General features: G+C 43.3%; 2 protein-coding genes across 2 annotated transcripts; one reads left to right on the top strand and one right to left on the bottom strand.

Annotated features, from left to right (window-relative positions):
- Nucleotides 1–6,263: 6,263 nt before the first annotated feature.
- Nucleotides 6,264–8,131, top strand: LOC130380546 (nodal homolog). Its single transcript, XM_056587785.1, has 4 exons — nucleotides 6,264–6,573; nucleotides 6,866–7,127; nucleotides 7,188–7,662; nucleotides 7,834–8,131. The coding sequence occupies exons 1-4, from the start codon at nucleotides 6,264–6,266 to the stop codon at nucleotides 7,984–7,986; spliced, it is 1,200 nt and encodes a 399-aa protein (XP_056443760.1). The 3' UTR covers nucleotides 7,987–8,131.
- Nucleotides 8,132–8,282: 151 nt separating this feature from the next.
- On the bottom strand, nucleotides 8,283–11,586 carry LOC130381477 (eukaryotic translation initiation factor 4E-binding protein 2-like). Its single transcript, XM_056589092.1, has 3 exons — nucleotides 11,255–11,586; nucleotides 9,969–10,142; nucleotides 8,283–9,886 (listed from the first exon to the last, which is right to left on the bottom strand). Exons 1-3 carry the CDS (start codon nucleotides 11,391–11,393, stop codon nucleotides 9,855–9,857), a joined length of 345 nt encoding a protein of 114 aa, XP_056445067.1. The 5' UTR covers nucleotides 11,394–11,586; the 3' UTR covers nucleotides 8,283–9,854.
- Between the last annotated feature and the right edge of the window lie 832 nt (nucleotides 11,587–12,418).

Raw genomic sequence — 12,418 nt, 5'->3', positions numbered from 1 at the left:
ATGAGACCCATCTGCTACATATCCTAGTATTATGAAAGCTTTATGGAAGCTATTTAGCGGCTGTATCCAACCACTGCTTTGCTGGGCTTACAGCTTGAAAGATGGACTCGTTTAGCCACAAGGAGTTCTCAGCCTGTCCATCACCCACACAGCCTCTGATAGCTGCAATCAGCAAGAGGACACAGAGAGGGACTCAAGAGGATCCCTCGTCAGCCATGATCAGCCCCTCTGTATCTCCTCTGATTGGGCTGGAATAGTTTGGAGGTGCACTGTAATGAGAGTCTTTTAGTGTGTTTGCGTGTGTCTGTGTGTGTGTGTGTAGAGGGGGGTGTTGGTGGTTGTGTGTGTGTGGGTGTGTGGGTTGGTGTGTGTGTGTCTGTGTGTGTCTGTGTATGTGTGTGTATATGGGGGGGAGAGGTATGTGTGTGTTTGTGTGTGTGTCTGTGTTTACTGGAGTTTGTGTGAGCTTGCGTGTGTTTGTTGGTGTTTGAGTCCCTGTATCTGTGTCTTTGTGTGTGTGTGTGTGTGTGTGTGTGTGTGTGTGTGTGTGTGTGTGTGTGTGTGTGTGTGTGTGTGTGTGTGTGTGTGTGTGTGTGTGTGTGTGTGTGTGTGTGTGTGTGTGTGTGTGCGCTTGTGCGTGTGCTATAAAATAAGGGGTATGAGAGTTTATTCAAATCAAGGACAGGAAGGAAAACTTTTCAAAACATAAACGAACCATCCGACTCTCTGCATTCTCAGACACAATCCTTTGAGTTAAAACCCAGGTCTCGAGTGGGTAAAGGCATTTTACATTTGTTTGCTTTAAATATTCAGATGTCAGACTGACACTGCTATCCCTCATCACCAACACAAGAATGTGTGTGTTTGAGTGTGTGTGTGTGTGTGTGTGTGTGTGTGTGTGTGTGTGGGGGGGGGGGGGTGTATGTGTCTGTGTGTGTGTATGTGTTTGTTTGTTTGTGTGTGTGTGTGTGTGTGTGTGTGTGTGTGTGTGTGTGTGTGTGTGTGTGTGTGTGTGTGTGTGTGTGTGTGTACATAGTTATATAGATACAAATAGTGTGTGTTTAATTAATATGATTCAATTCATATAAATTCCATCGGTTTGAAACTGTGTGCTGCATGCCACCTGGGCATGCGCGTTTGGTGGAGTTTGTTTCAGGGAAAGGATGTTTCTGTCCATGAATCGTCCTTAGATCCCCCTGACATCCCTGGCTTCACTTCCCCTGCTCTCTCTCTGACATGAATATCTTCCTGGCACATCCATCAAATTTGTGTTGTTGCTGGAGATGGGGTCAGACTTTTGCTAAAGGGCACTTCAGCGATGCCCAAAATAATTCCTTTATACAACAGCAAGCAAATAGAAAATGTGGTGGTGGCAGGTGGTGTGGAAGCAATATGAAGAGCTATTGGACTGGTGGCAAATGAAATCATTCAGATGGATTCATGAATCGTGTAAGAGTAGTGAGATCATTACATTGATCCAAATGTCTTAGTGTGCGAGGAATATAATAATATGGAATATGATTGTCAATTAGATTACACATAAATAAAATATTATTTGAAGGGGTTCCAATTTCAGAAGGCAAGGTGTAGATTAACACAGAGACACAGAGAACACAGGATCGATATTAAACAAACAGTCAACGGAAACTCAAAGAACCAACGACAAGGAAATTAATCAGGCAACTTCATTAACAACACTGGTGAACAAATGAGAAATCCACCAAGGGGACAGCAATTCACCAAACGAGGACAAAGACGGTGGGCTATTTCAAACGTCGCTCCAGATTAGGCTCAGGGAAATTTGAGAAATCAATATCCGTAATGGTAACGGATATCCAATCGGATGTCCCTCCCCTCGCTGGTCTCTCGACAGTAAACCCATCTTCAGTTAATTAACAGTTAACTAATAGACTAGTAATACTTTATTAATGGTGTTAACTAATGCTGTACAATTATGCTGTGCCTGAGTTATAGTTATGGTTAACTGAGTTAGCATGGGGTTAACCCTAACCATAAAATCCAACTGATATCATACACATGAAAGATATAATAAATAAATAAATAAATAAATATGCTTTGCTCCAAGTTCTGTGAAATAAAGTCTGCGCTTGTTTTCCTAATCGCGGTCCACAGAACCAACAAAAACCCTGCACTGAGAAAAGATCCATTGAATGAAAACCATTTCACGCATAATGATGACCGTAATTGACAAACCATAGGTATCTCATTAGGAACAACAAAGTTGCCACTTTAGCAAAACATTTTCAAAGAGAGAGAGAGACCTTCTGGAGGTCAGATGTTCCCGGGTTAAGTACTGGAGGCCATCAACATAAAGGACAAGTGCTCTGATCTTGGACACAGAGCCAGGCTTTCATCTTTGTTCGGAGGAGACTGAGGAGAACACAGAGCACTAATGGCCGGTCCATAATCCTTGTATTCTCTCATATGTCCTCATATCTAATTGCTATACAACTACTACTACTGGACACCTTTGTTGTTATTATGATGCATTAGTAGTAGGAGAATTGCATTCAGTGAGTTGTTGATGTTCATATGACAATACTGTGGTATCAATAATAATCATAATCATTAGGCCTATAATTACTTCTACTACTACCAACGATAATCAAAATCATGATCATTATTATCATTATAAGATTCATTGATAGCCATTAGGGTATATATAGGTCATGTTGCTTACCCAAATCGGCAAAAAAATTATTAATAAAATATGGGCCTACAATATAAGATAAAATCGGTGTATTGTATAGATCAACCGTTTTCAATTTATAAATCTGATTAAAGAGGAAATAGAAATACGGCGTGTTATTGCGAAATGTCACCATCACTGTCATTTACAATGTGTTTCTGAAGGGGTTTGTCACTATGGATTAGGCCAGACAGACGATCTTGCTTCTCGTAGGAATAACCTGAGCAGGCTCAGGTCAGGCATGCCGCATGCTCATAAATGTTGAACATTAAATGGACCTCGTTCCCAAGCAGATATCAGCCTACCCCTATTCAGAACACCGACTAATATTAATACAAAGAGAGAGGAACCAAAACAACCAAAATAATTTGATTATAAATATGATCATTCTTTAGTTTGAATGCGTGGAACCATCAATCCAATCAATAATCAATATTAACACAGCTGTCAATCATGTTTTTTTTTACCTGTCCAATCAAATCGCTTTCCCATTGCACATGCTCCTGCGCTGCCCCATATCGGTCAGAGCTAATGTTCCCGGGTCCCATGCTGTGGCGAGCAGCACGGGATGGATGAGACGGGAGACCTGGTTCAAGCAATTATGCAGTTCCGCGTATCATACCCTGCACGAATACGGACTTCCTTCATTTAGACCCCCAAAACAAATACACGGCACAACTGACCAACACACACACACAACACTCTCACTAATGTTCGCGATCACAGTACACTTCACACAAAAATGGAACAACACACCATCAACCCCCCCTCAACAACTAACCACAAAGTAATCCAGGGGGCCCTGAAAAGGTCCAAACCCCTATGACAGTTGAATCCCCCAGAATTCCTTGTGGATCCGGGACCAGCATCCACACCCGTGGTCGCTACAGTACATAATTATTCTCGACACGGCAATTCTAACCACAACAACAACAAACATTGCATAACTTTGCGTCATCCAGAAAACATTTTGTATCCGAAAGCACTTGGAAAATAAAAACTCTGCTTTTCAAGCAGTAGGCCGTCGCTACAAACCACCACTACCGATTACCACATTTTGGGATTCATCTTTCTGTTCATGAACAAAACGTTGGACCAACAGGTAGTGCCTATATTAGCCTCTTCAATCCAACATGCCACTCAACTGACTTGCTCGAGTCTAAAGTAGACAGTGTAAACTGTCCCAATGACGAAATCCCTCATCAAAACACCTCAATATAAATGCAAATGAAAAAAATCCAAAACGGCTGCGGTTTACGGGCACATAAGCGGCAAAACGCTGTTGAGAAAGGTCATTGGCTCATTAATTCAGGGCGGGAACGAGTCCCTGCCTGCAGCACGAGGAAGAACCAGCAGAGGCTCGGTGATGGCTTATCGCTGCCTGCAGCACGCCAGCACCACACCAAGTTGAAACCCAAATGGCAAAAAGGAAGGGCGTCATAACAGACAACTGAGGCACGCAGGACATCAGGGCATCTCAGGACATCTGACAATTTAACAGTTTTCCCATCGTCATGTATCTTTCGATCAATCTATTCCCCGGAGATTCACGGGGGTTTAAAAAGTTTCATTTATTTGCTGGGATGAATATTTTTCAATGGCACTATGAACTAAGTGCACAGGAAGAAAATAAACGTATTTAAAGAGTGCTCACACTAGTAGGGTTGTGGGCGTAATGGCTGTTAGTTTGCGCAATCCCATTATGGCATGTGTTGCCATTTAGCGACTGGGATCATTCATAACCATGTTCTATCCACGCACAGTCAGTCACGGAAATGGGCATTTCAACAGTGTAAAGTTCGGATCACATGCTGAACGAGAAATTTGTCTTCATCTGGTTTGATCTAACAGATAATCCGGTAGCCACATTAGTTTGACAATTACAAAACATAGGCCCTACCATATGTGGCTAGCCATTGGAAAAATACTGGAATAAAGCCTATAAATGTGCCGTTATGTCATTGTTGATTAAGATATAAATTAATTGGCACCTTACCATGGTCATTCAATGGTGTTGCACAATTATAACCCCACAGTGCCCCCTGCTGGAGGATGTAGGTGGTGTAATGTGTGTTTAAAAGCATCGCCTCACCAAGGAGAAGGTCAAATAGACTAGTACACAGCACCAATAAGAGCAGACACACATAAAACAGTCAAGTTACTAGTCAACAAAGAACTGATATCATATGAACCGGCCCACATCAAAATAACATCAAGCCCGACGTTATGTGGTCGAGAATTAGTCTCATTCAACAACACCTTAATGTTAAGAAATATTCACGACTTCAATAAAACCGTTTGATTAATGTTCTGTAAATCAGAGGATTTGAAAAACAAAAATCTGGAAAAAAACCTTCTGTGCACCTCATCCACGCCTATTAATATTTAATGCCTATTTATGGTGTTTACTTTTAGTTGTGTTTAATTTCTTAATGTCTTTTTAGTTGTATTTACTGTATTTGTAGTTAGGTTTAATATATTTTTAACCACGTGTTTAATGTTTCTGTAGTTCGGTTTAATGTATTTTAAATTGTCTTTGATGCCTTTGTATTTATGTTTAATGCCTTTCTGGCTTTGTAGTGTTGATTGATGACTTTCTACTTATGTTTAATGTCTTTGTGGCTTGACTACCGTGAGAATTAGCAACAGAATCAGAATCATGGGACTTACATATTTACATCAGGAATTGGACCCCCTAAACCACTGGTAAATACATGTTACAATGCAATAAAGTAATTTAACAAAGCATATACAAGAAATATTTCGATAAGACTCATTATAGGCAATATTATTAATAACAGATCTACCAGTAACGATATACAATAATATTGTGATGCAAAAACCGTCTTACTTATTTTAAAAGTAAGGCTTATTTATGACGTGGTTGCTGATGCATCATTTAATGTGTACAATATTGAATGGACAACTTCATCATTGTACATTATCCAAACAAAGGTCGTTATAGAAGCGTATATTGACCCAGTTATCCCATCATCATCCAGCCCCACACCGAACTATTCATGATTAACTCCAGGGCTAGTGGCCCATTAATCACAGAACTGTGCTTAAGCGAGTCATGTTCTTAACTAATATTATTGTCATGCTCTCTTATCAAAGGGATCTCTAATATCCAACACAAGAACAATCAGGCCGTCCATTAACAGAGTGCTCACACACACCGGCCACACCAAAGAGCGATGGGTTTCGATACACAACGACCTGCTTGATGCTCTTTCTCTGTTCTCTTGCGGATCACACACTCTCCTCCAGCACTTATCGTTTGACAGATGTAGGCACAAGGGCCGATGGGCACCTAATATAAAACCAGCCCACAACACCACAGCTCAATCTCCCACAGACAACCTCAGAGGAGTTCCTGACGAAACACCTGAGAGAAGAGGGATATCCGAGGGATTAATACGCACAATTTGGAATTACTATTAATACTACTTCTACTACTACTACTACTACTACTACTACTACTACTGCTACCACTACTACTACTATTACTTTATTAGCTATAGTGCCTCACACGGGACCCTACTTCGGCACCATGAACGGAATTACTTTGCTTTTTCTCTGCGCTCTTCTGACGGATTTAGTTCGTGTTGGAGATGCCACGGATCCCTTCTTCGGGAGCCACCGCAGCGACGCGGCGCTGCACCGGATGCGCGGTCTCCCGCAGCCGGCTGGCAGCGGTCGCGGCAACAGGCTGCCGCTGTACATGATGCAGCTGTACCGCACGCTGCGGGCCGAGCATGTGACCACCAAGGCCCTGGCGATGGGCCCCGCGTCGGGGGTCCGGCACGACGACAACCCCGGCCTGCACCAGGCGGACGCTGTGATCAACCTCGTCGCCAAAGGTAAGAAGAACCCACATTTCTTTATTTTATTTCCTTTTATTAATGGATTTACTTAAGCTACGTACTATTAATATTTTCAACGGAGTAGACGTGCTTGTCTACAATGTTTAATAAGGGTGCGTAAAAGTAATGCGTAAAAGTAAATTAAGTGTTTTCTGAGGCTAGAGCTTGTTCAACTGAAGTTATATGTTTCTAAACCGCAGTGAATCCTTAGCATAGTGAAAAGTGGCTGCACAACATAAAGTGTGGTGTTGGTGTTATTTACCACTAACAAGCCTCTTTGCACCCTCAGCTTGCCAGCAGAGAGGAGAGAGATGGTCAGTGACCTTCGACCTGTCCTCCATCACCGACAGCGAGGACGTCCAGCGCTCGGAGCTGCGCCTCCGCCTGCCCGCCTTCTCCCAGTCCCCCCGGGCCACCGTGGCCCTCTACCACTCCTCCCTGCGGGGGGGCGGCACCGCCGTGCTCCTGGGCCGTCTTAGGGCCCGCCCCGCCTCCATGACCTCCACCTCCTCCTGGAAGGTGTTCAACATGACGGAGCTGCTCGTCCGCTGGCAGGAGCAGAGGGATACAGAGGAGGAGGAGGAGGAGGAGGAGGAGGAGGAGGGGAGCCAGGAGGTGGAGGGGAGGGTGGAGCACGCGCCCGCCCACCAGGTGATGTTGGTGGTGTTCTCCAAGCAGAGCCCCGGCTCCGGGGGCCGGCGAGGGAACACGCTGATCCACACAGCCGAGCAGTCCAAGTACGTGAGCCTGGAGAGGGAGCGAAGCCCCCACAGCAGTGGGTCGGGCCACCGAGCCAAGAGGCACCAGCCCCAGCACAACCATCACCACCACCATCACCACAAGCAGGAGCACAAAGGTCAGGTGCACCAGGCTGTGGCCTACCCCGCGCCCCCCGCTCCAGCTCCAGCTGTGGAGGAGAAGCCCGGCCAGCTGTGCCGGAAGGTGGACATGTGGGTGGACTTCGGTCGGATCGGCTGGAGCGAGTGGATCGTGTACCCCAAGGGGTACAACGCGTACCGCTGCGAGGGCGCCTGTCCCAGCCCCCTGGACGAGACGTACACGCCGACCAACCACGCCTACATGCAGGTAAGAGGAAGCCCATGCATTCTTAAACTAATTCCTAAATTCTAATTAATTTAATTAAGTTATATGAAAGCATTTGATTCGTCTGTGACGCACAGTCACGCCCACTGTTTTGTCACACATTATTTGGTATTATTCCGTGACACTAACTCTATGTTGTTATTGTGTTCCTAGAGTCTCCTGAAGCTCCATCACCCGAAGAAGGCCCCGTGTCCGTCCTGCGTGCCCACGCGCCTGGCGCCGCTCTCCATGCTCTACTACGAGAACGGCAAGATGGTGATGAGGCACCACGAGGACATGGTGGTGGAGCAGTGCGGATGCCACTGATTCAGAGATTTCATTGGACATTTTTTGCTGTGAGAGACACTGCCCCTTGTAGGATCTAAAAAAACTGCAAAAATGGCGATCGACGCTACGCACAGACCTCCCTTTGGCACTTAATTTTGGACGGCAACGATCGGTGAGAAAATTAAAAATATTGCTCGGTTTCAGGGTCCATATTGAATATTGCAGGAAAATTATGTAAAATAACGATTCAGAATATATTCATTGAACTCTTTTTTGTAAAGTTTGGAGTTCGGGCTACCGTTTGAAGTGGACATCCATTATAAATGATCAACGCTAAAAGTAGACTATCGGCCTATAAAAGGGGCTGATTGAGTTGCAAACATGCCGTTTTAGGCCATGTATTGTTCAACCCCATCCTGGCCATTAATCAGGGAAAGTTCTCCGGACTGCCTCGTTAAAACGTGTCGATAACAAAATCCTTCCAGAATCACCAACCTACGCACTTTCTGACAGAATAAAGCCGTCCATAAACGGTCACTTTTCTGTTCCACGCACCATGCGTGGCGGTACCTCCATGCTTTGCGGACCACACTGTACAGAGTTAACCACGGAGCCAACATTTTACCGCTCTTTAGGTCATATTAACCCATATATATGTTCGCTGTATTGAATAAAACATTTAATGTTTTCATATTTTCGCACCGTGTCTATTTTATTTCTGATTTGCAATGTACTCAAATATCACCAGGTCAACATTAAATTAGGTTTAAATTGTAGGCCTATGCATATTCCGAAAGATCTCATACAGCACAGACAACATACAATCATGATTTAACTTTGACCACTGATAATAGTTTGTGTTTATCTTAACCTAAATTAATATTTTTTCCTTGCCCCTGTGCTCTTGTAATAAAGCCACTCGGGTACAGAGCTTGTGGGAAAAGGCATCTGCGACCAGGATTCTTTCTATAGCCTACTGCAACTTGTAGGCCTAGGTTGATAAGGGATTGGTTCTGGCTTCGTTGTTGACACACTAGAACGGCTTCTTCTGTGTCACTCACTTCTTCCCCCCAACAGAATGTAGGGCAACTAAACCTACTGACACAAGGCCTTATGTGTCGATTGGTTACTTCAAACCTGTGACTGCTTGGGGTAGATTACAATATCTATGTCTATAGCAGGGTGAAACACAACGTCAGAAACAGTCCAGGCCACCATCATAATATGATTATAGTTCATAACTGTGACTATATAATAAAGATGCAAACATGGTCTGAGATTTGTGTGATCAGGTTTATGATTTGTGAATTGAGAACAATCTGACAAAAAAAAAAACACTTTATGAATAGGGACAATGACTTATTACATTTCTATTCATCATGAAATATTTTGGTAAAAAACAAATGTGTATTTTGTCAGAAACATCGGCTAACAACTCAAAGGCTAGTTCCCTGCTCTACACATTGGATGTGTCTGACTATATTTGTAACAAATTGGATCATTCTTGTTTTGGCCATTAATTATGACATTAATAACTAAATACACTCAATACAGCGTTAGGATTTTCCACAATTATACGACAAAAGCAAACCTAAGAACAGTCTGTTGATAAAGCCTCCTCCAGAATGAAAACACATACATGTAAAAAAATAGTATTTGATTATAAAAAGGCATGCCGTGCTACCCATCTTAAACAAACTGTTGAGCACCATCACATTAGTATCTTGACTACCTACAAACTCATCCAAAATTTAAAAAGTCCACACTTTTTACCTTCCAACTTAATTCTTAGCCTTTTAGAGTACATTGTTTTTTATATGGCATAGCACTAGTTTAGTATGGGCAAATATATGCTAGCCATACTTTAAATTGGCAGGATTTACTTTTTTGTCTGTCAGTTCAGAACTTTAAATGTCCATTTCAAACTGGGAATCATCACCTAAAAAAAGGAGCAAAAGGTCAAAGTTAAGTCCAACTTATCACACATTTAAACGTGGGGCTAATGATGGAAAGGGTCTTACCAGCGCTGCCTTCCCGGTGGTGGACATGGGTACTGCAGTTTGAGGTATTTATTACGTCAGCTGCTTTGAGGGGGCTGGTGACTCCTGGGATGTCAGGCAGGCTCGGGGGAGTCCGCGCCAAAGGAGATGTCCGGCACTGGAGGAGGAACTTCCGGTCATAGATGATTCTGGTTCCTGGAGGGCATCAGGAAACAGCGAAAATGTAGAACGCAATGACTTTTATTGCTTCCATTACTTAGCCTACTTTATTACTTCATTACTGAGCTCCAGAGAACAGGAACAGCATTCACATGGTCAACTACTTACCCCTCCCAAACGACAGTGTTTATTGTTGCATCATGTGTATGCCATTCTGTATATCAGTTCAACCGTGCCTTGTGCTAAACACATCATAGGTGAACGAGTCCAGCTCCATCAGGTTGCAGCAGCTTTAAAACACAAACCAGGGCTGGTTCTGCATGTGCTAGTTTACTGTTCAGCATCTTGGCTGCAGCCCGTTTTACTGCAGAGAGGTTTACTGAGAAACTAAGCTATAGGCCTACCTATGTGTGGCAACATACGAATTGCAGTCAACAACAATACTAGAATTTTGGTCTTCTTTAAGTGGAGGACATATGCGGGTCAATTGATGGTAAAAAACATATCAGAATCACTAAATGAGGTGCAAGTGGTTTGGGTTTACCAATCTCAAAACAAAAAAGTCTTTCATGCAAGCCATTATAGGAACAGTCCACGCCATAGCCATAAACCTTATCTGCTAATGTCATCTATGACGAATTGTAAATGAGTAAACATGTTGTTCTTCGGCTACACACCTGCATGATGTAGTACCAAGTCACATGGGTCGTCCCTATAAATAGGATGGCAGGGCTACTTATACTAGCGACGCGCCCCTTGACCACGGGTCCGACACGTCGACGTCATAAATTAAAGATACTGTCTGACGTGAAAGTAGACTCCGTCTTGATATGGGTGCATTTACCTTTAACAATGACAGAACGGTCGACTACTGTAGTATACGCAGCATGCGGACATATGTTTAGCTAATTTTCAAATACACACTACTGACATGAAGAAACAAACATGAAACGCTGTATGTCTAACGTAATCGATCCTTTGCTTCTCCGTAAAGTCAGTGAAAAGGTGGTTCACTAAATAAATCGACGGATCAAAATTACAACATGGACACGTATCCACATTTGGACGCTACAGCTTCCATTCGCATGGTCGTGTACTCCGGCGATAAGAAGGTTAACGTGGTTGAGTCCAGTGAGCGTGCTTGTTACCTCCAGGGGTGGTGCTGAACAGGGTCCCTCCGGGGGTACTCGAGTAATCCTGGGGCATGTGAGCAGCATCGTGGACGGTGACCCGCCTGGTGGGCGCTGGGATATCCCGACCTGGCGTGTCCTTCATTTCAGCTGACATCGTTCAAACCACTGTTTACCATAAATAAATAGCAGGATTTTTGTGCACGACCTGTATGCTACACTCCTTCGGGCGGAAGTGAGTTGTCGTACAGGTGAATGTTGTGACACACAACCGATCCCTTATCCGTCGCAGCAAGAGTCACCACATTCCCCAGGACGGCCACGTGCGTCGAGTGACTCCAAAACAACAAGAGGGAGGGAGGGCCTCCTGTGATTGGCTGCGCAGAGGGGGCGTCCCACTAAGCGGATGTTGTCGTTTATCGAAGCTAGAGGTTGTTCTTTTTTTTTGTTATCTAACCTATGACCCAAAAGTGAGTCCAGAACGTACATGCAAATACAATGACGTCCTAACGGCAATGGTTTAACCTCGTACGATCATTTACGAAACAAAAAAAAGCGTTCTGCAACTCAGGAAACAAAAACAATATTTTTTCTAGTTCCATAAAAAGCTAAACATATGGCTTAAATCTGAAATACAAATAGGTATCCACAGTTGCACTGCGAATACCGTATAAAGTAAATAAAATAGTAACCAACAACACATCCAAAAACGTCACATATGTCACATATTTGTTTATTAACTCTTGTAAATGGTTTGAGCTGGTGTACAGGGTAAGATGATCTATACATATCTTCGTCTCTTCATCAGAGGGAATCTAGCTGAAGAGGGCTTGTATACATATTCACGTTTGTTTTTCCTCTCTCCAGGACGATACAAAAAGAAAAGAAAACAGGTATAATACTTACACAGCCTCGACATTCGCGGTGATGTGCGGGCGTTTACCTAGTCTACATAATGCCTAAAGAACATCTATAACAACTCTATGAGGGTGCATAGCATTCTAATTAAATATATTTTGTCATATATTTGTACATAGATTTCATAAAAATGTATTTTCTTGTGCATGTGTGCGCAGTTGCATTCCTTAGGATAGAGTAATATGATATTGCGTTTACATTGTCATGTATCCATTCTAGAGGAGTATAGGTGAGCTCTATTCTTTGCAACAGTTAAAATTGTAC

This window comes from Gadus chalcogrammus, chromosome 4 (assembly GCF_026213295.1).
Source record: "Gadus chalcogrammus isolate NIFS_2021 chromosome 4, NIFS_Gcha_1.0, whole genome shotgun sequence".
Lineage (NCBI taxonomy): Eukaryota > Metazoa > Chordata > Actinopteri > Gadiformes > Gadidae > Gadus > Gadus chalcogrammus.
Note: the sequence above shows the minus strand (reverse complement) of the source record. Positions and strands in the feature narration are given on the sequence as shown.